Source organism: Siphateles boraxobius, unplaced genomic scaffold (genome assembly GCF_051911475.1).
Source record: "Siphateles boraxobius isolate OS27281-9 unplaced genomic scaffold, OSU_SipBor_1 6, whole genome shotgun sequence".
NCBI classification, from domain to species: domain Eukaryota; kingdom Metazoa; phylum Chordata; class Actinopteri; order Cypriniformes; family Leuciscidae; genus Siphateles; species Siphateles boraxobius.
The window spans coordinates 35,033,686-35,057,748 of NW_027509186.1; the positions used below are offsets into that span (position 1 = coordinate 35,033,686).

Consider the following 24,063-nt stretch of genomic DNA (forward strand, 5'->3'; position numbering starts at 1 on the left):
GTTTGGCAACAGTTCTTCTAATTCTCATTGATGGAGTGTGTAGCTTTTCATTTCTTAAAAACCATGTAGGAAGACATGTCATGACCATAGATTGTAAAAAAAGATGGACGACGCCCCATCGTTCTCTTCCATTGGCGAGACGTAAAGCCGCCATTGTCCCGATATGGCGCTGACATCTTGGGACTTGAGTCTGCGCAGTTGCGATTTCAGGACCAGACATGCGCAGTAATAAGCAGGAAGTAAAGCCGCGAAATCAACGTCCCGCTCCTGGTTCCGCCCTCACTCTCGCTGAATCAATCGTAAGCACGTGCCTCTGCTGCAGAACAAACCATTATGTCGTGTGAAATAATTAATTATAGAAATTTAGATATTTAATTTAAAGCTCCAATCTTCTCAGACCTCCAAAGATCCCGAAAAAAAGTCCGTTGTTGCTTTAGTGACTACTTTGCTCAGAGAACCTGTCAATCACAGCTGTCAATCATGTACGCCACAGCGCCGTTTTTATAGCATCAAATAACTAACTAAAATCAAACTTATTTTAAAAACAAACACTTGAAATTACATCAGCGTGATGAAAACTACAGTAAATGACAGAAACTATCTTTGGAAAAAAGATATGTGAAGTGTAATTTAATTGTTTAGTTGGTCTCACGTCCCATTGAATAACATGGGGAGGCGGGGTTTATGACCTATACTAGGACGGGTCACCGGGTGGCGATCGAGACGCTTTGGCTTCACTTTTCAGGGCTTGAGCGGCACGCTTGGTCATGACCATATTCCAGGATGATTGAAAGTCTTTGGGTTGTGCTGTAGGAAACTTTACATAGTGCTGGACTCTTGCATTATCAAAAAAAGATCTTGACCAAATCTTTATGCACCTCTTGATGGAAATCTGGTATAAAGATCTTGTATTGACAATGCAAGAGTCAAACACTCTGTTATGTCTATATAACATGCTAGAAACATGGTTATCACTGCAATAATGATCCAGTCATAGACTCTTAAGCATTTGCCAATTAAATCCAAACAGCAACTTTTTTTGGACTGGCATTGTATTTATATATATATATATATATATATATATATATATATATATATAATTTAAATCACTGTTTGATGTGTATATTTAACTCAAATAAAGTCATGTAGTTTTTAATGTATTATTTTCTGACAGATTATATTTTAAATTCTGCTTTTCTATGATCCTAACAGATGAAACTTGTCCAGTATAAAACGCAGGGTATAAGGGTTCAGTGAAAGTGGTCTGGACTCTGTGAAGGAGAGTCATTGTGTCAGAGACGCTGTAGAAGGACAGAGTTCCTGCTCTGTGATCCAGATACACTCCTATTCTAGAGGAGCAGACAGCAGGGATTGAGACTTGGGTTTTGTCATGTGTGAAATAGACATTCTGTTGCGAGCGGGACAATCTCCAAGAGTTTTTGTTGGAGCCAAGTCTACAGTCATAATTTCTTCCCTTACGTCCAATTCCTTTGTAACAAACTGCTACAGCCCAATTGTTCCCACTGCACTCGACCTCCCAGTAACAGCGATCACACAAACCCTCTCGACACAAGACATTCACATATCTATCAAATCGCTCTGGGTGATCAGGATATTGCTGGTCTTTATATGTAAATGATATTTTCCTGCTGTCCAAAGACAGTTTGAGTTTATTGTTTGCAGTGTTTGGATCCAAGTTAAGTTCAGAGAAATCTGAGGAGGAATGAAAAACAAAAAAACAAATATTGAACAAAGTAAACTTTGGTTCCAAAATGGCCACATAGTAAAAGATCCTTTCCACTGATAGTTATCAATAAATGAGTGTTTGCCTTGAAGAAGCTACAATTCAACTTACACTGCAAAAAATCATTTGGGGTCTTTGCAACATGGACATTTGACACTGAAGAGACAAAACAAAATAAGCGTACGGTTAATTCGTTGGTTCAATCCTACAGAGTATGAATGGCAAAACAATATATCAAAATATTCAAACCTTCTTGTGATAATTTGGCTGTCTGCTGTTGATAGACGTCCTCCAAAACCTCTCTGAATGTTGAGACTGAAATGTCTTTAAAAGACAGCTGAGTGTGTTGAGTGATGGGAACGTCTTCAAATGTGGGTAAAACACACACAGACTGACAGCTCTGAAATGAGACAAATACATCTCTGCTTGTTATGTTAAAGAGACAATTTAAAAATTTGAAACAGTAAGAATAGACACATTATGGTATACTGATTAAAGGACTTTTATTACCTTCAGAAATTTGACCTGATCATCAGTAATCAGAAGTTTGCTAATCTCTGCTTGTCTTTTTCTGAGTTCTGTCAGCTCTTGATCCAGATGTTTGTGAATTTCCTCTGCTCGATCTATCTCAGTCTTCTCCTGAGCTGTGATCTGCTCTTTAATCTCAGAGCGTTTCTTCTCAAGAGAGCATATGAGCTCAGTGAAGACCTTCTCAATGTCCTCCATGGTCTCTAGCGCTGAACTCTGTCAGAGACACAAAGATCTGATCATGGAGATTGTTGTGACTAAAAACAATGCAGGTAGAAAGTAAATTAGTGGCAGTCAAGTCTCCAAAAGAACATCATGAATTGTGTAACGAATCTTTTAGCAATTTTTTATAGATTTTTGGAGCTCAAACCCCATTGGTCATAGTCTATTTTTAATTGAAGATAAAACTTTTTTGCATGTCAAACAAACTTTAAAACCAAAGAACACACAAAGAAACATACTTTGAGAAGCTTCACAGCTTCACTGAGTTCCCGCTGACCTCTCTCTCGCTCCTGGATCAGCTTCTGACACGACGTCTTTAACTCCGTTAACTCTTTCTGAAGATGTTCACAAAAATATATATATATAATAAAAACAGGCAAAAATAGACAGCAGTCCAGTAAAGGATATTATTGTTGATATTACCTTTTTACTAGTCCATTCAGAATCCACAGACACCACACTGTGTCCTTTATGATTGTCAGTACACAAACAACAAATACACTGACGATCCTCCTGACAGTAAATCTCCAGTAGTTTCCCATGACTGAGACAGATGTTCTCCTGAATGTTTCTGGAAGCTTCGACTAGTTTGTGCTTCATAAACGCAGGAGATTGATAGTGAAGCTGCAGGTGAGTTTGACAGAAGGAGGCCAAGCACTGCAGACAGGACTTTACAGCTCTGTTCTTCTCTGTAGTGCAAACATCACACTCCACAGCAGCCGTTTGTAGGGACGTCTTCTGCAGCGTCTCCATCATCTCAGCTATCAGAGTGTTCTTCTTCAGTAGAGGTCTCTGACTGAAGCTCTCTCTGCATTGGGGACAGCGGTACGGCGGCCCCTGCTCCTTCTGGCCCCAGCAGTCAGTAATACAGCTCATGCAGTAACTGTGTCCACAGGGAATCGACACCGGCTCCTTCAGAGGATCCAAACAGACTGGACAGCTGAACTGATCCACAAACTGACTCACTGCAGATTCAGACATTTCGTCTTTTCTCTCTGTCTTTTTTTTTTTCTTTCTGCAGATAGCTGCCTGTTCCTCTAATAGAAACTGTTCTGCCAGAAGTAATCACTAAAGAAATAGTGCATAAATCCACATGTAAATCATAAATTAAAGAGCTAAAAATCTTCAAAGACAAATTCCTTTACGCTCATCCGTATAAGCAAAATAATAAAATGCGACATCAAGATTAAAATAGAATACAATGATAATTTAACGCTCTTTATTTCCACGCAAGCAAATAGACACAGAAAAAATATTATTTAAGGATTCTATTAAGTTCTCACCTGCTTTGACAGAACGCAAAAGTCAAACATTAACCCGACTAACGGTTCCGTTTTTCTTGAATCCACACACTTCCTGGTTTTCCGTGTGCAGATGTGCGCATGTGTCCCGAGAAACAGAGCAAGTAAAGACCAAGAGTGTGGAGGAGATTGTAATTTGATGCCATGACTTTGCAGTTTCATTGCTCCCTCTGTATTTTACTCAGAATCCTATATCGTATCTCCACACCAATACGTGACCGGAAGTAAAATGTAGACCAGAACGCAAAAATCACTAAAGAAACGTCGAGGAGGCATGCCATCAGTTATCAAAGTTATCTTGCTTTGGCATTAAATGATAATCAACTGTGATTAAACATACACAATAAAACATAACATTATCTTATCTGTCACGTAGAAACGACAAGGGAAAATTAGCTGTTCGCCCGTATAACTGTTAGACCGTTACAGTAGCCTACAACGTCATGAAGTAGAAATGAATGTCGCTCATGCACAAGGTTTCACTTCCAGCCATCTGTGTTTAAAGATTAAATCATAGCCCATTGATCTTTTTTATGTTGGCTGGATGATATTGACATCCAACCTGTCAGAAAACAATTCTTGTTTTAAAAAGATACTTCGTGATCACAAGAACTATTAATTCAGATGTGGAGAATTATTTTTTTTAATGCACATTTGTTTCACAGGTTTCACAGCTGTTTCTCAGCTTTTTGTCAACAGCGTCAGGTCAGATGTATTGTAGTTATAAAACAATATCAAGTAGGCCACCTGAAGTCAACCTCATCCAAATTTTTGGTCAACACAGTGAGCCAATTATTTTCCCAAGCTAATTCTGACATCTTGTGGTGTGATGATGAACTGCAGCCATCAATTATATGAGCTGCAAAGTAACTTGGCTAAATGAGCACTTTCATGCCAAGATGATGAAATAGACAGATGACATCATTTTCCACCGTTTTTTTTTTTTTGTGTGTGTGTACTGAAATGTATTGGAATTATAATTTTTGCAGCTCGTCAGGAGAACAATCCAAAAACATTAAACAACATTACAACTCACTGAAGAGACATCTGTCCCTCAGAGACTCGCTTTCATTACCGTTGAAAATCAAATATGGCGCTGCTGTGAATAAGGTCTACACCATCACGCCCCTTTATTAGTTTACACACAATCAAAGAAAGGGAGTGTGACATGTCTTAACAAATTATCCATTTCCAACTCTTCACAACGTACAGCGAGAGTCAAACACCCAGCATCTCCATCCAAACCAAAATAGACATGTCCTTTCTTTGTTTTCTCGTATGCATTTATTTTCATATTTTTCCATTAGATCAACTGAATATTAATGTCATAATGAACAGTGACAACAGAGCAGGTAATTTGACCTTTCACACCAAATTGACTGTAAACTACAACGAAACACTGAAAAAACAAACACTGGAGTCATAAAGACAAACGAGTGAGAGAATCAGATACAAAACTGCATCATAAAGAGAAAACATGGGTTTTGAAAGCTTGACTTTATTTTATATTTTAATGTGTTTTTCCTTTGTCCACACTGCAAATGTTTTGTTTAACAATATTTTTGTCTTGTTTTCCTGAAAAAAGATCTAAAACACTTAAAACAAGAAAAATTCACTTAAAATTAAGAAACAAAAAGACATTTTCAGTAAATATACACTGAATTGTTTTGGTCTTAAATCATTGGCGAATATCTTTTTTTGTTGTTAATTATAAATCTAAAATAAATTAAGTTTTTGCTTTTTTGAGGTTATTATTATAAAATAATAATACAATAATAAATTCAATATTGTCTGAAAAAATCTGAAAAAATTGAATGCAATTTTGCTTTTCGAGTTAATGGATCTTGTTCAAAGGATTTCTAGGAAATTTTACGGCAAAACAAGGCAAAAAATGCAAATGTTTTCTTTTGCAACAAGAGCAGCCACAAACTCTTGTTTTGTGCTCCATGTGTGTGTGTGCGTGTGTGTGTGTGTGTTCTTGGGATGCGGGCACAACATGTCCACTAAAAAATAAACTTATTTTGTGTTACAGTGCAGTGCCCTTTTTTTTTTGTTGCATAATTCTTTTTACAAATTTAAATAATTATTGCTTCTTTCATCAGTAATTTTTCTGCTGAGTACATATATTTATTAAAGATTTTTTGTGCTAACAACCTACTTTGGCTGCAATGATTTTTACATTCATGTGTTTAAGTCAAACATGGGAAGCAAAAATACGATAACATGTATAAACTTACAAATATGACACTCTTGAGATTAACACACACTCACCTGTACAGTGTCAAAACGACAAAACACTCTCTTAGACATTTTTTTTTTCTTTTGCAGGTCCATGTACATGTGCGCGCATAGTGTCAGGTATGTGAATATCTAGGATCTTCCTGCTTTTGAACTGCATGGTGTAAGAGCAACCCAATTGGCCATTTCCAGACAGGAAGTGAGTCTTTGTTTGGATCCTCTTCAATTCCTTTCCAGCGCAGAGCTTGATAAAATCCTTTGAAACTTTGATCACCATCATAGCACAGCAATGTGGCGGACAAAACCCTCAATGACCTGCCAACACAACAACAGCTTCTCTAACAGAACCAAACTGCTAAAACCACATTCAAGATCAATCTGACGTGAAGTGCTGTTTGAGATGGAAAGCCAAACTCTGAGGGGGATAAAGGTGAACTGGTGCTGATGTCAACGTAACACACTCCATCTGGCTGCCATCTTTAGTCAGGTATGTCAATGCTATTAGAAGCAGCATCATTTTAAAGAACAGTAAAAGAAGGAAAGGAAAAGCTTCTTTCTAGACACCAACTTTTTAGTCATTACCCTGTTTCTCCTAACACCTTCTCTCCCAGAACACACCATTTGACAAGGTGAATAAAACCACATAACGTTCTGTCTATGAGGCACCTCGGGTCAAAGGTTAGCCATTGAGCAGGTAGACGACGAACTCGTAGGTGCACATCATGATGGCCGTGTTGGGGATCTGTCTGACCAGGTGTGTGGTGAGTCCTCGGTAAAGAGCTCGATAGCTTTCCTCTCTGATCACTAGGTTGAGACTCTGGAAGAACGCGTGGTACTTGTTTCCTTCTTCTCTTAGCCGTGTACGGATGACCTCTGCAGAACCGAACAGAGAAAGACAAAAATACTCAGAATTGGTTTCAAACCAGGTGCACAGCATGACGTCTTTTTGTATTGTTTTACTTTATATATACCATTCAAGAGTTGGGGCTGGTAATATTTTTAAAAACGTTTTTGATAGAAGTCTCTTCTACTCGCCAAGGCTGCATTTATTTGATTAAAAATACAATAAAAACACAAATAATTTTAAATATTACTACAATTTAAAATAACTGCTTTCTATTTAAATATACTTTAATATGTAGTTTACTCTTGTGATGCTACGCTGAATTTTCAGCATCATTACTCTTTAGTCTTCAGTGTCACATGAGCCTTCAGAAATCATTCTAATATGATGATTTTCTGCTCAATAATTTCTTATTATTATCAATGTTGAAAACAGTTGTGCCGCTTCATATATTTGTGGAAACTTAGATACATGTTTGCCAGGATTCTTTGATGAATAGAAATTTCAAAAGAACAGCAATCTTTTTTTTTTTTTCTAACATTATAAATGTGTTCACTGTCACTTTCGATCAATTTAATGGATCCTTGCTGAATAAAAGTGTTAATTTCTCTTTAAAAAACTTTTGAACAGAAGTATACATCACATTATTGAGGTAAAATAGGTTGTGAATGACATTTCATGTTGACTTTAAAGGGGACCTATTATGTCCCTTTTCACAAGTCTCTGGCATCTCCAGAATGTGTCTGTGAAATATCAGTTTAAAATGCCCTACAGATCATTTTTTATAGCTTGCCAAATTTGCCCCTATTTGGGTGTGAGCAAAAAGTCTGTTTTTGTGTTTGTTGATTTAAATGTAAATTAACTGCTGTTCCCCGCCCCCTTTCCAGAAGAGGTAGGCGGCCTTTACAGCTCATGCTTCAGATACTCCAGCAACAACAAAACAGGAGAATCTCAAGCAGCCAAAATGTCAGAAACTGTCAGTAGTGATTATTCTTACTTAAGAGTGGGGTAAATCTGGATCTGCTCGTTTGGAAAGACTTATGATTTATGGGATTACAAAAAAAGTAGTGGATGGATTTTTAACATTAAAGGCTGGGTGTTTACACACATCTGTGTTCAAACACCTTATAAAAGTGAGTTTTGCATAATAGGACCCCTTTAAAATGATAGTGCTCTGATGGGAAAATACACATGCAGCTTGACATGCTCACCGTGTGGATAGGCTATCGATGTGGCGCAGGTCTTGGAGGTTGCGGCTGCCAGCATCATGCCCACAAAGTCAGAAGCGTCCTTGGCTGTGTCCTCATGCTCATCCATGTGTGTTGCTGCTTTAGCCTCTAAAAGACGCCGTTTGATGCTTTCATAGATCACAAAGTGGATCACAGTCTCGGAGATTCCCGCGTAGGATGCAGACATGCCGCGGTAAAACCCACGTATGCCGTCCGTCTGGTAAACGCGCCGCACACACTCAAACGCATTCATACGACGCTCCCCACGGTTCCTGTGCAGAACAAAACATGCTTTAGTGAGTGAAAAACAATGGGATCAGGAATAATAAGCTTTAGTTCATGTTAAAACCATTATCTTGAACTAAGTCATTAGGGATATTTATCAAACAATCCATTTCAAACTCACAAGCCACATATCTGTTGGCATTTACCTGGCATCCAGTTGTAGACGTGTCTTAATCAACCAAATTGGGTTTGTTGCCGTTATTGCCGTGAACCCTGGAAAGATTAAGGTGAAAATTTACTAAGCTGAAAATTATGGTTTCTGTGTTGTCCCAAACTTTATTTATCTTAATTTACAGTTGTATGCTGTGCAGCGGATAAGGTTAAAGCCAAATGGGAGAAAGCTATGAGATACATACATAAGGAAAAATGTATTTTTTGACAGCGCCACCTATCGTGCAGACGTGAATTAGCTGAAGGCTAGGGCTGCAACAACGAATCGATTAAATCGATTAAAATCGATTATTAAAATAGTTGGCAACGAATTTCATTATCGATTCGTTGTGTCGCGCGACTATCAATAAGTCGCGGAGATGTTTGAGTATAAAAAAAATGTGTTCAGCGCGGAGCAGAGCTATGAGGCGCCGGACTGGACGCTGCGCGCGAGAGAGACCGGGTGTGTCAGCGCGCGAGCAACAGTGTGCGAAAGATACCGAGTGTGTCTGCGCGCGAGAGATACCGAGTGTGTCAGCGCGCGAGCGACAGTGTGCAAAAGATACCGAGTGTGTTTGCGCGCGAGAGATACCGAGTGTGTCAGCGCGCGAGCGACAGTGTGCAAAAGATACCGAGTGTGTTTGCGCGCGAGAGAGACCGAGTGTGTCAGCGCGCGAGCAACAGTGTGCGAAAGATACCGAGTGTGTCTGCGCGCGAGAGATACCGAGTGTGTCAGCGCGCGAGCGACAGTGTGCAAAAGATACCGAGTGTGTTTGCGCGCGAGAGATACCGAGTGTGTCAGCGCGCGAGCGACAGTGTGCAAAAGATACCGAGTGTGTTTGCGCGCGAGAGAGACCGAGTGTGTCAGCGCGCGAGCAACAGTGTGCAAAAGATACCGAGTGTGTTTGCGCGCGAGAGAGACCGAGTGTGTCAGCGCGCGAGCAACAGTGTGCAAAAGATACCGAGTGTGTCTGCGCGCGACAGAGACCGAGTGTGTCCGAGCATTGGTAAATTGGTACATAGGAATGTAATTATTAAGAGGCATGGAAGTTCGATAAATGGACAACAATAAATAAAACCAATTAAATTTTTACCACTGAATTAGCAGACTGTGATTTCAATCAGATAGACAGAAGATGAAAACACTTTCTTGTCTGTCCCAAGTACCACTACAAGAGGAATATTTTTTCCACAATTTGCAGCACTGAATTTTTCATTCTAAATGACTCCGAGAAACTTCACTATATGCTCCGAATGGATGAGCTGCAAAATAGGCCTTACACACCATATGAGGTGGTCAATCCATTGTATTTATATTTTATATACATTGTATTTATAATTAATATTAGGATAGACTATAGAGATATTATCTTCTGTTGTAATTATTATTGTTGCTATTATTATTACCTATTATCCGACTGCACGAGACTTGTCTTTTGTGTGCATGTGCTTGTCAAATAATGTCAAACATTTTGTTAGATTACAACATATTTGACAAAAAACAAAACAACACAAGTTTGTGAGTGTGTGCGTCTGTGAGTGTGAGTTTGTGAGTGTGTGCGTCTGTGAGTGTGTGAGTTTGTGAGTGTGTGCATCTGTGAGTGTGAGAGTCTGTGAGTGTGAGAGTTTGAGTGTGTGCGTCTGTGAGTGTGAGTTTGTGAGTGTGTGCATCTGTGAGTGTTAAGAGTTTGTGAGTGTGTGTGTCTGTGAGTGTGAGAGTCTGTGAGTGTGTGCGTCTGTGAGTGTGAGAGTTTGTGAATGTGTGCGTCTGTGAGTGTGAGAGTTTGTGATTGTGTGCGTCTGTGAGTGTGAGACTTTGTGAGTGTGTGCGTCTGTGAGTGTAGTGTAGAGAGCAAGTTCTGACGTTCAAACAAATCATTTTAAAATCAAATTATTTATTGTTCTAACAGCTCAGGTCCCTTTTTACAAAAATATACATCTTTTTGTTCACTATTTTAAAAAAGCCTATATATTTGGCAGATGTAAAGCATACATGTGTATGTTTTTTGTGTTAGTCCATTTTTTATTATTATTATTATTGTAAATGGGTTTGTAATTGTAATCCAAGGCGACTTACAATTGCTATATTTCAGAGGTCGCACGCCTCTGGAGCAACTAGGGGTTAAGTGTCTTGCTCAGGGACACATTGGTGTCTCACAGTGGATTCGAACCCGGGTCTCTCACATTTACAGGGTCTCTTATTATTTAACAGCTCAGGGATGTTCAAGGAGTGACCTGTTTGTGCACTTTCGCACTGTGAATTTGCACTGTCAGTTCTGTTTTTGAATAAAGGGTTGTAAATTAATGCTTTTTTTCTGTTTTTTTAATCCGATTAATCGATTAATCGAAAAAATAATCGACAGATTAATCGATTATTAAAATAATCGTTAGTTGCAGCCCTACTGAAGGCAATCAATTGTTTTACGTTCAGTGTGAAAGCTCAGTTCGTCTGCGATTCGCTTGGCTTTATCGCGTCGTGCTCAGTGTGAAAGGGGCTTAAAGGTGCAAGAAAACTCTAGCATATGTACTCTGAGAGTGTTAATCTAAATCCTCCTTGGCAAAAGTCTAGGTGACAGGTGAGAAGAGACAACACACACTCTCTTCTGGCCATCTGCCAGATCTGTGACATTTACTGGCCTGATACTTAGAGATAAAAGCATGAAACAAAAGAAAAAAGTTGCAATTCAAATCTGCTACACGCATCTAAATGTGCAATTAAGCTTCAAAGGGGTTAAAGTGTTAAGCAGTCCCTATCTGAGCCCATCAGGAACAGGGATGTAGTTGAATTGCATGGTCAAATATAATGGAAGTTACCTGCGATCCCAGCAGACGTCATGTGCACCTGCGTGGAGTCTGGCTCAAACACACAGTTCAGTCTCTCCTTTGTGCTGGAATAGGCTGCGAAGTAGATGGCCCTGAAAACACAGCAGGACAGCACACACACATGAGTAATAACACACAACCTAACCTACTGTACAAAAACAGACTGGTCAGGCTGGTTCTGGCCATTTGGTTGCAAACCAGATAAACCAGCTGAATACCCCCTGGCCAGGCTGGGAGACTAACTAAACCAGCTAAGACAAGCAAACCATTCAGGCTGTTTTAAGTTGTTCTTTGCAGCAAGGAAGCCGGTCATTAGCTGGTCCAAACCAGACATTATCTGCAACAAAACAATCTCATACTAGTTGATACTAGCTGTTTGGTGTCCAGCTTATTTCCAGCTTAGAATAGCTATAAAGAATCTACCGTGTTATAAACAACTATTAAAACCAAGCTTGATATTTTTAAAAGAATAAATTAAATACAGCCAAATTTTATAATGCACCATCATTCTTATTGTATAGCATTCTAAATTCATTAATTTATATTTTTCATAGCCTTGAATTTGGAGATAACTTGGTGGGTTAATAAAAATTGGCTAATAACATGTTTTTCCAATAAGATACAGAAATCATCAGATTTGGCCAGGCTGGGAGACGAACTAAACTAGCTAAGACGAGCAAAACATATACCATTTAGGTTGAATTAAGATGTTATTTTCAGCAAGGAAGCTGGTCATTAGCTGGTTCAAGTCAGTCCAGTCCAGCTAGAAACCATCTACCATGTTCCAAACACAACTACTAAAACTAAGTATGATTTTTCAAAACGTGAGATGCAATGCTGCCAAATCGTTTAATGCAGCAGTGTTGTCATGATACTGGAATTTCTAACTTCGATACGATACCCTTAAAAAAACAACATCAATATTCAATACTATATGCATCATTACAATACCAGAAATGAAAGTAATCAAATGTAAAATAACACTGACTGGATATTTTTCATTGTAAAAATTAAATACTGATTATTAATGCTTACAATTAAAGTTACATAAATGATTCAGTCAAGAGCAGCGAGTGATGTTCTCTTGTCTTTTGTTCTTTGATTAAAATGACAGACAGCAGCAGGTTTATTAGGCTGCTGTCACTTTAAGAGCTTATGCACAGATCCAATATACTGTTACACAAAATGCATTTTCTATAAACTATTTACGTTTCAAAACCGACTGTATTTATCTGAATACTCGGCATAAGCCACAAACAAGAACTTAATTTGGTACTTGCAGTTGCAAGCTGTTTGAGAGGCGGCTTTATGAAAGTGCCACTTATCAGTGGTGCGCACACTTTTGGCGACTATGATGCCTGCGTAAGCAGCTCACAGAGACAATCTGCTCCTCGCAAACCCCTTAAATGTAATCTCAAATGTTTGCACATGCAGTTTCCTGAAGCTGTTAACTGAAGCATGGTGACCACTCCAACATTAAACACTCTACACACACTCAGCAACTAATATCAAGGTCAATCTCACCTTCCTGTCCATATAACAGACACGTTTACATAACTTTAAGTAACAGGCTCAGCATCAGTAGTTACAGATTCATCATGCGTGCCTCATTGGATAAGCGCTTTATCCTTAACGTAATATGCACGTTAAACATCTGTTCATACAGACGCTAAATGTTAAAACCACCATTTATCATGTCCGCTCATTTATTTAATTGCTCTTTAAGCTGTCCTGTTCTTCTTAGAGCAGTTTGTGGGTTGTTACACCTTTCCTGAAGGCCCATTTGGATTTCTGTTTATAGGCTTTCATTGTTTCAGAAAACCTCAAAAATGCAGGGTTGGTATGAACATGGTGTACCTGACCTGTAAAATAGCAGCCCACAACTGAATACTGCATCAGTGTTTATTACAAGCCCTGTAAATTTGCAGCTTTACCGGTCGAGCAGGGTTTGCATCAGTCACACTGCATTTTAAATGACCTTTCATTATGTAGAGAGATCAGGATTACACACTCTTACTGAACATGCTTTGTTTCACATACACTCACTGACATGGAGTTGTTTAACTGTACGAATAATCAAACACTTACCGTGAAGGAGCCACTCCGATTAGATTCGGGCCAAGGCCCCGGAATAAAGAACGAGGCCCTTCCTTCTCAAGAATTAATCTGAGACAGACAGAAAGAGAGAGAGAGAGAGAGATACATCAAAAGAAGTGCAAGACAAAAGTACCAGAATGACATTTTTTTACTGAATGGCTTTATTAACACTATAAACACAGTCTGGTATTGGTAAAAAAACATGTAATGTGGTTTCTGAGAAATGTTTGGGGGCTGAGGTGGAATATATGTCTCATATTTTACTCTATAATCAAACGAAAGCATTATATTGTAAATTAATCCCATTTTAAAAACATTTGATATTTTTTTCAATGTGACATTCATTGTGATATTTTCATAAGTAATACAAACAAATTGATAACTAAATTATCATGCAAAAATAATAACACAATATTTTTTTTCATTTAAAGATTAGAATAAAAAAAAACATTGTATCCAGACAGCAGGGCTCCAGACAAACTTTGTTTACAATAAGCACTGTAGCCTCTTGCTGAAAATATTAGGAGCACAAAATGTAAAGGCACACTTTAAATCGACCTGCAATGCAATTATTCACAGTTCCCCCCATTTTACATGTCAGAAGATATAAACCTGCAATTCTGACTTTTTCCCCACAATTGCAAGTTTATATTTCGCAATTCTGACTTTTTCTCTCATAATTCTGACTTTTTTCTCGCAATTGCGAGTTATAAACTCCAATTCTGAGGGAAAAAGGAGCTTTTTTCTCAGAATTGTGAGTTTAGATCTCGAAATTCAGACTTTATAACCCAATTGTGAGTTTATATCTCAAAATTCGGAGAAAATAAGTCGCAATTACCTTTTTCATTTTTTATTCAGTGGTGGAAACAAGCTTCTACAGAAGAGTGGATGGCTCTTTGAGAAAAATATATTAATGGTTTTGTAATTTTTCCCTGAGCTGTAATTTAGACGCAACAACATTGAGACACACCGATGACCTATGACCTGCGGAGTTGACTAAACACTCCCAGACCCTCCTCCTCTCACACACATAATAATCGCCCCCTACTCGTCTTTCAATGTGAAATAAAAAAATAAAAAATCCAAATTTGCAAGGTCCCATGTGTGACTAGTTGTAAAAATGCTTGTACGGTCTCAAAAAATGGACACAAAATGTGAAGGGGAAGGTTCTTAATTAGAATGCAAATTTCACAATACCAAATAAATCTTAATATAAGCAAGCCACAAGTTCATTATGCAAAATTATTATTTTTTTGTTCTTTGTAAAGATGTATTTGGCTATACAAATAAATTAAAATTAATTATTTTGGAGTGAAATATAACCCAAACATTTCTTTATGAGAATTAAGTATCAAACAAATATTGGTTGTATTATCCAATAACACACACCTCTGAGGAACATGTTCAAACTAAGAAATTCCTTGAACACTGTTCAAGGAACAGGGTTTTAAAAAGGGTGTGAGAAATTATTGTCAACATATACATTTTGTATTACTTGCCAAATGTATTTAATGTATTAAATGTATTTACTTATTACTCCCATCTAATCTTTTACACCAGTTGTTCTCAAGTCACGGGTTGTGGCAGAAAAATGGGCCAAATGTCTTATAAGGTTACGGACATCAGGCAAACATAATAATAAAAACGCTAAGGAAATAATAAAATGGAAATTACTGAAAAAAATTTTACTGATTGTAATTGAGCATAGATGGGATAGCGAAATAAAAAGACTTATCACCTTATCAATGCTTTCATTCTAAGGCAATGCGCCCAATCAAAGTCTACAGTACTTTGATGCAATTTCAGGTGTCAAAAAGCCAAAATAGACAGATGCCAACATGGACAGGTTGCATAACAAGCCATAAACCACGAGGAAGTGTGTATGATGTCAGAATCATTTACTCAATGGATTACTTTGATAAACGAGACAACAGTATCTCGACATGTCTTTGTGTTTAGTATTTTAGTAACTCTCTGTGATGTATAACCCAAGTTAAACTGAGAGGACAAGGGGTCCGTTCTCAGAAGCAGTCAGTCAGACACACACACACTTCATCCGAGAGCCAAGCACCAGGACGCAGTGTTTTAGTTTGAGGGCAGCGATTGGTTGGGTCCCATTGGGAGTAAAAACCACTGTGAACAGTTTCATTATTAAGAAAACAGAAAGAAAAGAGGCAAAGAGATGGGATTATAGACTTTATGCAATATACACAGTGTGTGCAAACTGTACTCCTGCCTTGGTAATGTATATGTTTCATACATGGAACTGACCATGACAGAACTAAAATAAACAAATTCCTGAATGCCAAACCAATGGCCCCGATTTGGTCTCGTCCTCTGACTTTATTTAGTCACATTTGGTGGTGTAGTGAAGAAATATGACCACGTTTTTGGAAAAGTGGAAAACAAAAAGGGGGCGTCTCCTCTGGCACTCGGTTTTAGGCCCACAAACCATAAAGCAAATGTTTACAAAACACTGAGCTAATGCAAAGCAGTCTCAACCTTCCCACAATGCAGATGTAACATTCACACTATTCCAGTACAGGGCGTTGCCTGTTTCCCGAAATAAAACCGCCAAGTTAAATCAGATGAGTAAACATCTTTCTCATCTTTACTAAAACTCACAAATTTACAGCATAGACACTCAGAGTTTGGGTTTGTGGGTTTTTTGGTATCTCTGATATGTAATGGACAAACCTGCAATTAAATATATATATATATATATATATATATAAATATATTTTAGGGGTGTCGAAATTAATCGTTTCTATCATGCATCGCGATGCAGACGAGGACGATTCAGTATCGGTTCAGAAATAGACCATAACCGGTTATACTGACGCTTTTCTGTCGTCATTTGTCGCGTGTGTGCTTTGTCGCAGTAGCATACAATGGAAGAGGAGGCGAGACGCGAGTGCGAGTAATTAAAAATGCTCAGAATACTTTAAAAGCCTACATCGATTCTGGGCACATTTCGGCTCTAATGAACAACCTGGTAAGCACGACCTGGAGAAGACACGCGCTGTGCGCGATCATGTCACGCACACATAGAGCTGATTTAAGTATCCGAACCCGATGGTCAAATTACAATTATTCTGTGTTGTTACGCGTGATTATAAATGGATGATCGTTACCTTCAACAGCGGGCTCGGCGACGGTTGATGCGCGCATCTCTATGGTAACATTATACACTGATGAATGAGCGCTGCTTTTAAATGAACATTTCTTCACAACAAAATTGATTTGACACAATTTAATTTACTAAATGGTATAAACAGGCTTTACTCCCTTGAAACTTAAACTGGAATGTCACTGTTTCTGTCAGTGCGACTTCCCGAACAGGCGAACACGCGCGCGCACGCACACATCACTTTTGGAGTAAAAATTGAAATTGCAGATGCAGTGCACCGCGATGCATCGCGATATCGAATTGAACTGAATCGATGACGATAATCGTAATCGAACCAAACCGTGAGACCAGTGTAGGTTCACACCCCTAATATATATATATATATATATATATATATATATATATACACACACATACCCTGGTGGCTACTGAATAATATATTCATGTACCACAGTATGGTACTCCACTGTAGTGTTGTCAAAGGTACCGACTTCGATATCAGGTCGGTATTGAAATTTTAAAAATGTGACGCTTTGAGCACTGTTGAGCGAAATCGTAAACACCTCTGAATCTGATTGCCCATTGTACTCACGTGCTCATCGGATATGTCTGTGACTGTGATACGCTACAATGATCAACGCTTCAAAAACATGTTGTAAATATACATCAAGGACGTTCTTCACCGAGCGCTTACACAGATACACACCACGGGAGCATTTGATAGCAGGACCGGTCCGCCGATAGATGCTCCTTGTGCTTTCAAATGCTCCCGCTCTCGTTTTTCAAAACACTTTCAAATACTTCCATGTGCTCTCAAACGCTCCCGTGTGTTGATCATTGTAGCCAATCACAGACATTTCCGATGAGCGGGTGAACACAATGGGCAATCAGAGGTGTTCATGATTCTGTTCAACAGCGCTCAAAGCGTCACAAGTTTTAAATTTCAGTACCAACTTGGTACTGAAGTCGATGCTTTTGACAACACTACTCTACTGCAATTCAAAGATTATCATGGTATTACCATGGTTCATGACCAAAGAACATGGTAATTCCATGGTACCTTTGATAATATTTTGTTAGTGTGTAGCATTAACCCTTAACCTCAGGTCTTTAGTGACCCGGGACATGCTTCACTACCCTCCTCCTAATTAATTTTTTTAATTTAGACATCAACCTTCTAGGTATTCCTCAATCAATTCATTATAAACAATATAACAAAAATAAAATTAAAAAATATATTCCCCCCCCCCCCCCCCCCCATTCATATTTTGTAAAAAAAATTGTATAGGGTCGCTTACGACCCACGGTGTGTAACAGTGTAAGTATATTTTTTCTGCACAACAATAATTGAATCTTTGATGACTGAATAAGTGCAATTCACCTTTATCCTACAAGGTGGTAATGTCTGATACACAATGATGATGTGATTTTTCATTCATAGGCAGTGAACAAGAGAATAGTAAGTATCATCAGCAAAACTTGAAATGGCTCAGCGATTTACTGGAGAGCAAGTACTGAATGCAATCAAATATTAGCGTCACTGTCACTTGATGGTGGATCTGCTAAAGAAGCTGTCAGAGATCAAAATATTGATTTTGAAGATGTTGAAAATTATAATTTTGAGAATATGATTGAAATTGATTGAATATGATTAGTCAAATGCTAAATGTACAGGGAAATGAGCTCTGACGAGGACAGCGATGATGGTACAAAACATCTGCTCAAACTGAACCCGTCCAAGCTCCAAAAGGTTACAAAATATGCTTTATATATTCTTCAGTAATTGTTACTATAATTTTAGGAGAGTTTTAAATGATCGCAACAGGTAGAGATCCACCCGTGTTAGATATAGATCCGGGTCACTTAAGACCTGAATATGTAATAATGATTGGTGAAACATTCATGCATTTAAGGGTTAAAGAAGAACATGTGTATATGCACTAGAGAAAGTGCAAAAGGGTTTAACTTGTTGATGTGTACCTGAGGCAGTGAAGAGGCCCTGGAGGGGCCACACGTGCCATGCTGGCTCCATTAACTGTGCAGATGCAGAGCGTTACTGAGGAAGACTGAAGCCTCGTCTTCACCACCTCTAATGGACACGTCAGGATCGCACCTACTGTGCCTCCACATCTGAGAGAAACAGAGAGCCAAAGATAGACATACAGTGAAAAATGAGACACCGCAACTTGATTTTATTTCTGCACAGCAAAAATCATGAGAATCAATTAAAAGAAACCAAGTTGAAAAAAAAGGCAAAATTCTACCAATACCAGTTGAAAGCTTGACCACACAATGTAGGTCAGTCATGCAATAACTTCTTATCTGAAAGCCACGTGACTTCAGTCAAACATCACAACACAGATTTGGAGGAAACGAGGGCAATGGAATTTCAACTCTAATGTGAAAGGTGCCCTTAATCATCTCCACAAATTGCGCTCGTGTCGGGAGATGTGGGTCAGCAAACACAGTAACCCAAACCAACAGTCATGTGCTGGGAACAACCTGATATCAGGATTTTCCGATGGAAAAACGGCATCAACGTGAGGTTTGATACATGTGATACGAATCTAAAGCTACAGAAATGCTATTAAGGAACAGTTTATGAGACCGGGATAATAAACCAAACAAAGGTGCAATTTATGTTAGGTATCATATAGAAAGACCATGGTGCTTTTTATGGTCATTCTCATATACCAAGACACTGTAAGGTACTTAAAAATACTATGGTATTGCCATCATGTGCAAAAACAGTTAAACATAAGTATGTGAACAAAAGATGCCAGTTCTTTGACGGTCTCATCGTGTACTTTTAATGAGTGCAAGTCAATAGTCCTATTTCAAACACTGTGCCAGTTTATCTGAGAACAGATATATTTATAGCACACGCTAAAATCACTATATGAGAATATCAATGCCAGGCTTGACGATTCCCTCATGCCAGTTCAACAAAACACGCTACCGTCCGTAACAGATCAGTTCCCCGAAACTACAACTGTCACTTATAAAAACCCATTCTTGCTATTGAAGTATTACAGTTGAGAATAAAGATTAAAACGGTCTATTTTAATTTTTAACTTTTTACTATCTGGAATGTCTGGAAATATTTTAAGGAATAAGAACACAAATATCTTGAGGTTTCTCTCTCGATAGACAGTAATATAAACATCAGTGTGGCTGAATTCAAGATCTCTTGGGATGATGCAGCTAAATTATTCATAGTCTGCTGCAAACCATAACACATCGTTTATATTTCGGCATGTTTATACTTGTTGATTTTCTGTCTGTTTCAGTATCAAGCTGAGAGTCTGGTCTAATATAGCCTATTAGGGATTCATTGGGTGAAATGAAGGTTCTGAGATCTGCACACAAAAACAAATGGGTACAACCACCACTCAAAACCAAAATAAACAGTGTTCCAACCAATCACTGACAGGGGCGTCCAGCCGTGCACGAGCGCAAAACCTCACAATACCCGCCCCTGTCAGTGATTGGTTGGAACACTTTATTTTGGTTTTGAGTGGTGGTTGTACACATTTGATTTTGTGTGCAGATCTCAGAGCCTACGCTGCCTACAGAGACGCGGTTTTTGGACGGCATGCTTATGGGGCGGGCAGCTAGCGGATCGTTAGGAAAGATTAGACATTTATTTTTGGGCCTGAAATCACTGATACAACCTTTAATATATAATAGAGTTGTTTGTGTGTGGTGGTAATTAGACAAGATCGGCGGTGACGTCACAATCATGTTGCATTGTGGTATATGGAACTGCCTGAAGTGTACATATGAAGTAGACTCGCTCCCTCGGTCAAAATCGAGGGAACGAGTGTCTGTCCATATAAACTTCCCTCGTCCACTTCACGAAGTGGAACGCACTTCAAAATGGCGGCAGGGATTCCCCCGAGGGGAAGTGCTTAGGGAAGTTTGCAAGTTTATGTCTAAAAGTGGACTGGAACGCAGCACAGATTTCAACTTCTCCTCGCCGCTTTCGCCGCGCCGCTCTTGCCGGTTTTGTGCCGAATTTCGACCCCCTGCCAAATTATTACCCCCCTCGTTGAAGTCAGTACCTGATTGCCTAATCCTAACCCCACCCCTAATCCTAACCCCTCCCCCACAACTAATCCTAAACCTACCAATGCTAGGGGGGTAGTAATTTGGCGGGGGTCAAAACTCGGCACAGCACCGGCTCTAATTGAAAATGAATGACTTCCGGCCACTTCGACGCTCTCGCCGGCGGCGGTGTGAATCTGTCGTCCTGTCAGATTTCCCATCGCTTCTCAATTCCATCATAACCAAACAACAATCCCTTGTTTTCTAAAATGGTTGGTGTGATGGTAATGACAGCAGCATATGGTACAGAAAGAAATAGACTTTCCCTAATTTTAACACATGAAACTCAAAGGGGAAGTTAGGAAGTATTGGCACAACTCCAACACACAATAAAAAAATTTCAAAAATGACAAGCTTTCATAACAACAAACATTCAAAAATGAGACAAGTAATTAATTAGACACAATGGCTGTTTTACGAAGCATTTTCATAAAAACAACAACAACAATATAAATTAATATTATATAATAGTAATATATATATATATATATATATATATATATATATATATATTTATATTGTATAAATATAAATACATAATAATTATAACAATCAACTAGTTAGTTGTTAGTAGTATTACTACTATTGTTACAAAAAAGACTATATTTTAGTTTGAATCGATATGTTTGTGTAACGTTACGTGTCAGTTGTTGAGTAACTGTTAAAGCTGTCTTACCCTCCAGCGAACAGATGCACCAGTGTGTCTCTCTGGCTCATCTCGGCTCATGCTCTCCGGGATCCACCGGACTGGGCTGTAACGTTAGTGTCAAAGTCCGTGTCCGTGTGGAGCTCATGCGGGAGGGTGTGAGACCAGCGGTCGCTACTAGCCACTTTATAACGTTACGACCTCAAAGCGTCTCCGCGCGGCTTCGCCTCCAACAAACCCCCGCTGATCGATCCACGGTCAATGCTTATTGATAGTTGGTCTGAAAGTGAGTCTGTGAGGAAGAGATGACCACATATCACTGATCTGGGTCAAAATCCAAGTGGCAGGCTAGATCAGGGGGTTAAAAACGTGCACGTTTGCCCCGTAAGCATTCACCTTCTTCGTGTACACTCACTTCTGCGACGTAACGCGCTCACAGTTCACTCTGCCGATCGACCAATCAGAGAGCGCAAAACAGTAACGTCTATTGGTCGAGCTCAGTTTGAGTCAGTAGAGCCCGCCTTCATCAAGCTCCCTTCACGTGATCATTGCCCTTTCACATACAAATGACATTCATAGGGTTACAGTTTAAAGATGTAATCAAGTTGAAATAGAAGGGAAAACATTTACCTGAAATAACCAGCGGTTATTTTCAAATATCCGTTTGCTCTTTTGTTCTACATTCAATCTCATTTCTTCATCATTTGCAACATAATGTATTTACATTGATATATATATATATATATATATATATATATATATATATATATATATATATATATATATATATATATATATATATATATAATAAAACAACTCTCAATATAGCCTTTGCACTCCTTGATCCCTGACGCACAGTGTTTATTTTTCTGTAATTTGTTTTTATTATTATTTTTATTTTATTTTTATTTTTCTCTCTCTCAGAGGATGCAGTAGGCCCAATGTCTTTGGGGATTTTAATTTATTTTTGCAGTGATCATTTTAAGTTGATTTCCTGCCGTTGTGATTTCAGACCCTTATTTTGTTTCATTTGGAGTCCGCAAATGGGAGAAGATGCAAATTCAAAACGGAAAATCTTAGGCTGTACTTTGAGAGCAAACAATAACTTTGTGCACAAAACACACTCTTTTGTTGACATTGTATGTTTTCCAAAACAAATTAAAAGCATAGTTTAGTCTTTCCTTGGACAACTTACAGAAAATTTACAATAAATCATTGCATGGGCTACTTGTAAGTTGTTGTTTTTTTAAGTTACGCAGGAATTGCATCTTAACTGTATTAAAAAATAGTAAACTGACATGTAAAGGAGAATTAATGCGGCGATGGTGTGTGAATGGTTTACTTTTGTAGGTCATCGTTTCATCAAAATGGTAAAGTCCTTGCACGTGTCCTCAACCTAGAGCATAAAGACAAAACTTTTGCTGTAGTTCATATCCTTAATTGAAATGAACACTAAACAGTTAACCCTAACAATTCAGATATGTAAAATACAATTAACAAACTTACATTCAAACAAAATAATCAGTTGCAGGGAATTAACAGAGACTGTGTCTTAGTGTGTGTGTTCAAGAGAGATAAAGAAACCAAGGATGAGATGAAGACAAAGCATTATCACATGTCTGTAACAAGGTGCTTCAGAAGACAGCTCTTTGAACTGTGTGTGTTGTAACAGGCAGTACTATATTTACAGTGATTCAATCTTCGTGGGTGTATGTATGTGTGGCTTTAATTACATATGAGTCAGTGTCAAACATGCTTTAACTTGCAATCCTAGACTGTAAATGTGTGTGTGTGTGTGTGTGTGTGTGTGTGTGTGTGTGTGTGTGTGTGTGTGTGTGTGTGTGTGTGTGTGTGTGTGTGTGTGTGTGTGTGTGTGTGTGTGTGTGTGTGTGTGTGTGTGTGTGTGTGTGTGTGTGTCCATGAAAGAATGGAAACCATTCGTTTCTTTTTAAGAAGAGATAATAAGTTCACTAACTGGTTTATCAAAATAACTTTATATTTCTCTTGCGGTTCCTCATTCCCCTGTATTCCCCCATAATCTGTAATTTTTCGATCAGTAATTGCTGACAATGCTCCACCTTAAGCCCTGAAATGAGTTCAACGGGTACAAACATGCAACAAAATATCAAAACATACCACAGCATCGATACAGAGTAATCTAGCACTGTTATGGTTCAACCAGTGGCACTTGGGTTGCAGGTTTGTTCTGATAGCAAGGAAAAACAATGAATACATGCAAATAACAGTACAACTAACCATGTACTTACTATGATTACTATACTTTAAAATGGAGGAGTATATGGGTTCAACTGCAAGGATAAACATGGTTTGTTGACATGTGGTCGGCACTGCCCCGAGCATGAAACCATCCAAATTCAAGAGACATTTAATCCTAATCCTAATCAACATCTGTGTCCTGGAGCAAAACCAGAACCCCCGTGGTAGATCATTGATAGTTTTCAGATCAAAGTGCACACAGACACACACACAGACACACACACACAGACACACACACACACACACACACACACACACACACACACACACACACACACACACACACACACACACACACACACACACACACACACACACACACACACACACACACACACACACACACAAACAAACAAAAAACAAACAAACAAACACACACTTCTCTCTTCTCTAAGATCGACACTGTCGATCACAACATAGTTCTTGACAGGCTGTGTTGGGC

At 38.6% G+C, this 24,063-nt stretch overlaps 2 protein-coding genes across 2 annotated transcripts; both read right to left on the minus strand.

Moving 5' to 3' along the window:
* Nucleotides 1-1,084: 1,084 nt before the first annotated feature.
* On the minus strand, nucleotides 1,085-3,980 carry LOC143715321 (E3 ubiquitin/ISG15 ligase TRIM25-like). The gene is made up of 7 exons (XM_077207030.1): nucleotides 3,778-3,980; nucleotides 2,918-3,562; nucleotides 2,734-2,829; nucleotides 2,255-2,488; nucleotides 1,994-2,144; nucleotides 1,856-1,900; nucleotides 1,085-1,713 (listed from the first exon to the last, which is right to left on the minus strand). Exons 2-7 carry the CDS (start codon nucleotides 3,473-3,475, stop codon nucleotides 1,142-1,144), a joined length of 1,656 nt encoding a protein of 551 aa, XP_077063145.1. The 5' UTR covers nucleotides 3,476-3,562; nucleotides 3,778-3,980; the 3' UTR covers nucleotides 1,085-1,141.
* Nucleotides 3,981-5,056: 1,076 nt separating this feature from the next.
* On the minus strand, nucleotides 5,057-21,819 carry slc25a36b (solute carrier family 25 member 36b). The gene is made up of 7 exons (XM_077207076.1): nucleotides 21,375-21,819; nucleotides 18,572-18,721; nucleotides 13,453-13,530; nucleotides 11,356-11,456; nucleotides 8,538-8,604; nucleotides 8,089-8,378; nucleotides 5,057-6,906 (listed from the first exon to the last, which is right to left on the minus strand). Exons 1-7 carry the CDS (start codon nucleotides 21,413-21,415, stop codon nucleotides 6,713-6,715), a joined length of 921 nt encoding a protein of 306 aa, XP_077063191.1. The 5' UTR covers nucleotides 21,416-21,819; the 3' UTR covers nucleotides 5,057-6,712.
* Nucleotides 21,820-24,063: the final 2,244 nt, after the last annotated feature.

Coding starts and splice junctions, on each gene's coding strand:
- LOC143715321 (XM_077207030.1), bottom strand. CDS start 3,475: ATGTCTGAATCTGCAGTGAGTCAGTTTGTGGATCAGTTCAGCTGTCCA. Junction 2,830..2,917: donor CTGAATGGACTAGTAAAAAG/GTAATATCAACA, acceptor GAACATCTTCAG/AAAGAGTTAACGGAGTTAAA. Junction 2,489..2,733: donor AAGCTGTGAAGCTTCTCAAA/GTATGTTTCTTT, acceptor TGTCTCTGACAG/AGTTCAGCGCTAGAGACCAT.
- slc25a36b (XM_077207076.1), bottom strand. CDS start 21,415: ATGAGCCAGAGAGACACACTGGTGCATCTGTTCGCTGGAGG. Junction 8,605..11,355: donor GACGTCTGCTGGGATCGCAG/GTAACTTCCATT, acceptor TAATCTTTCCAG/GGTTCACGGCAATAACGGCA. Junction 6,907..8,088: donor ATCGATAGCCTATCCACACG/GTGAGCATGTCA, acceptor TCGGTTCTGCAG/AGGTCATCCGTACACGGCTA.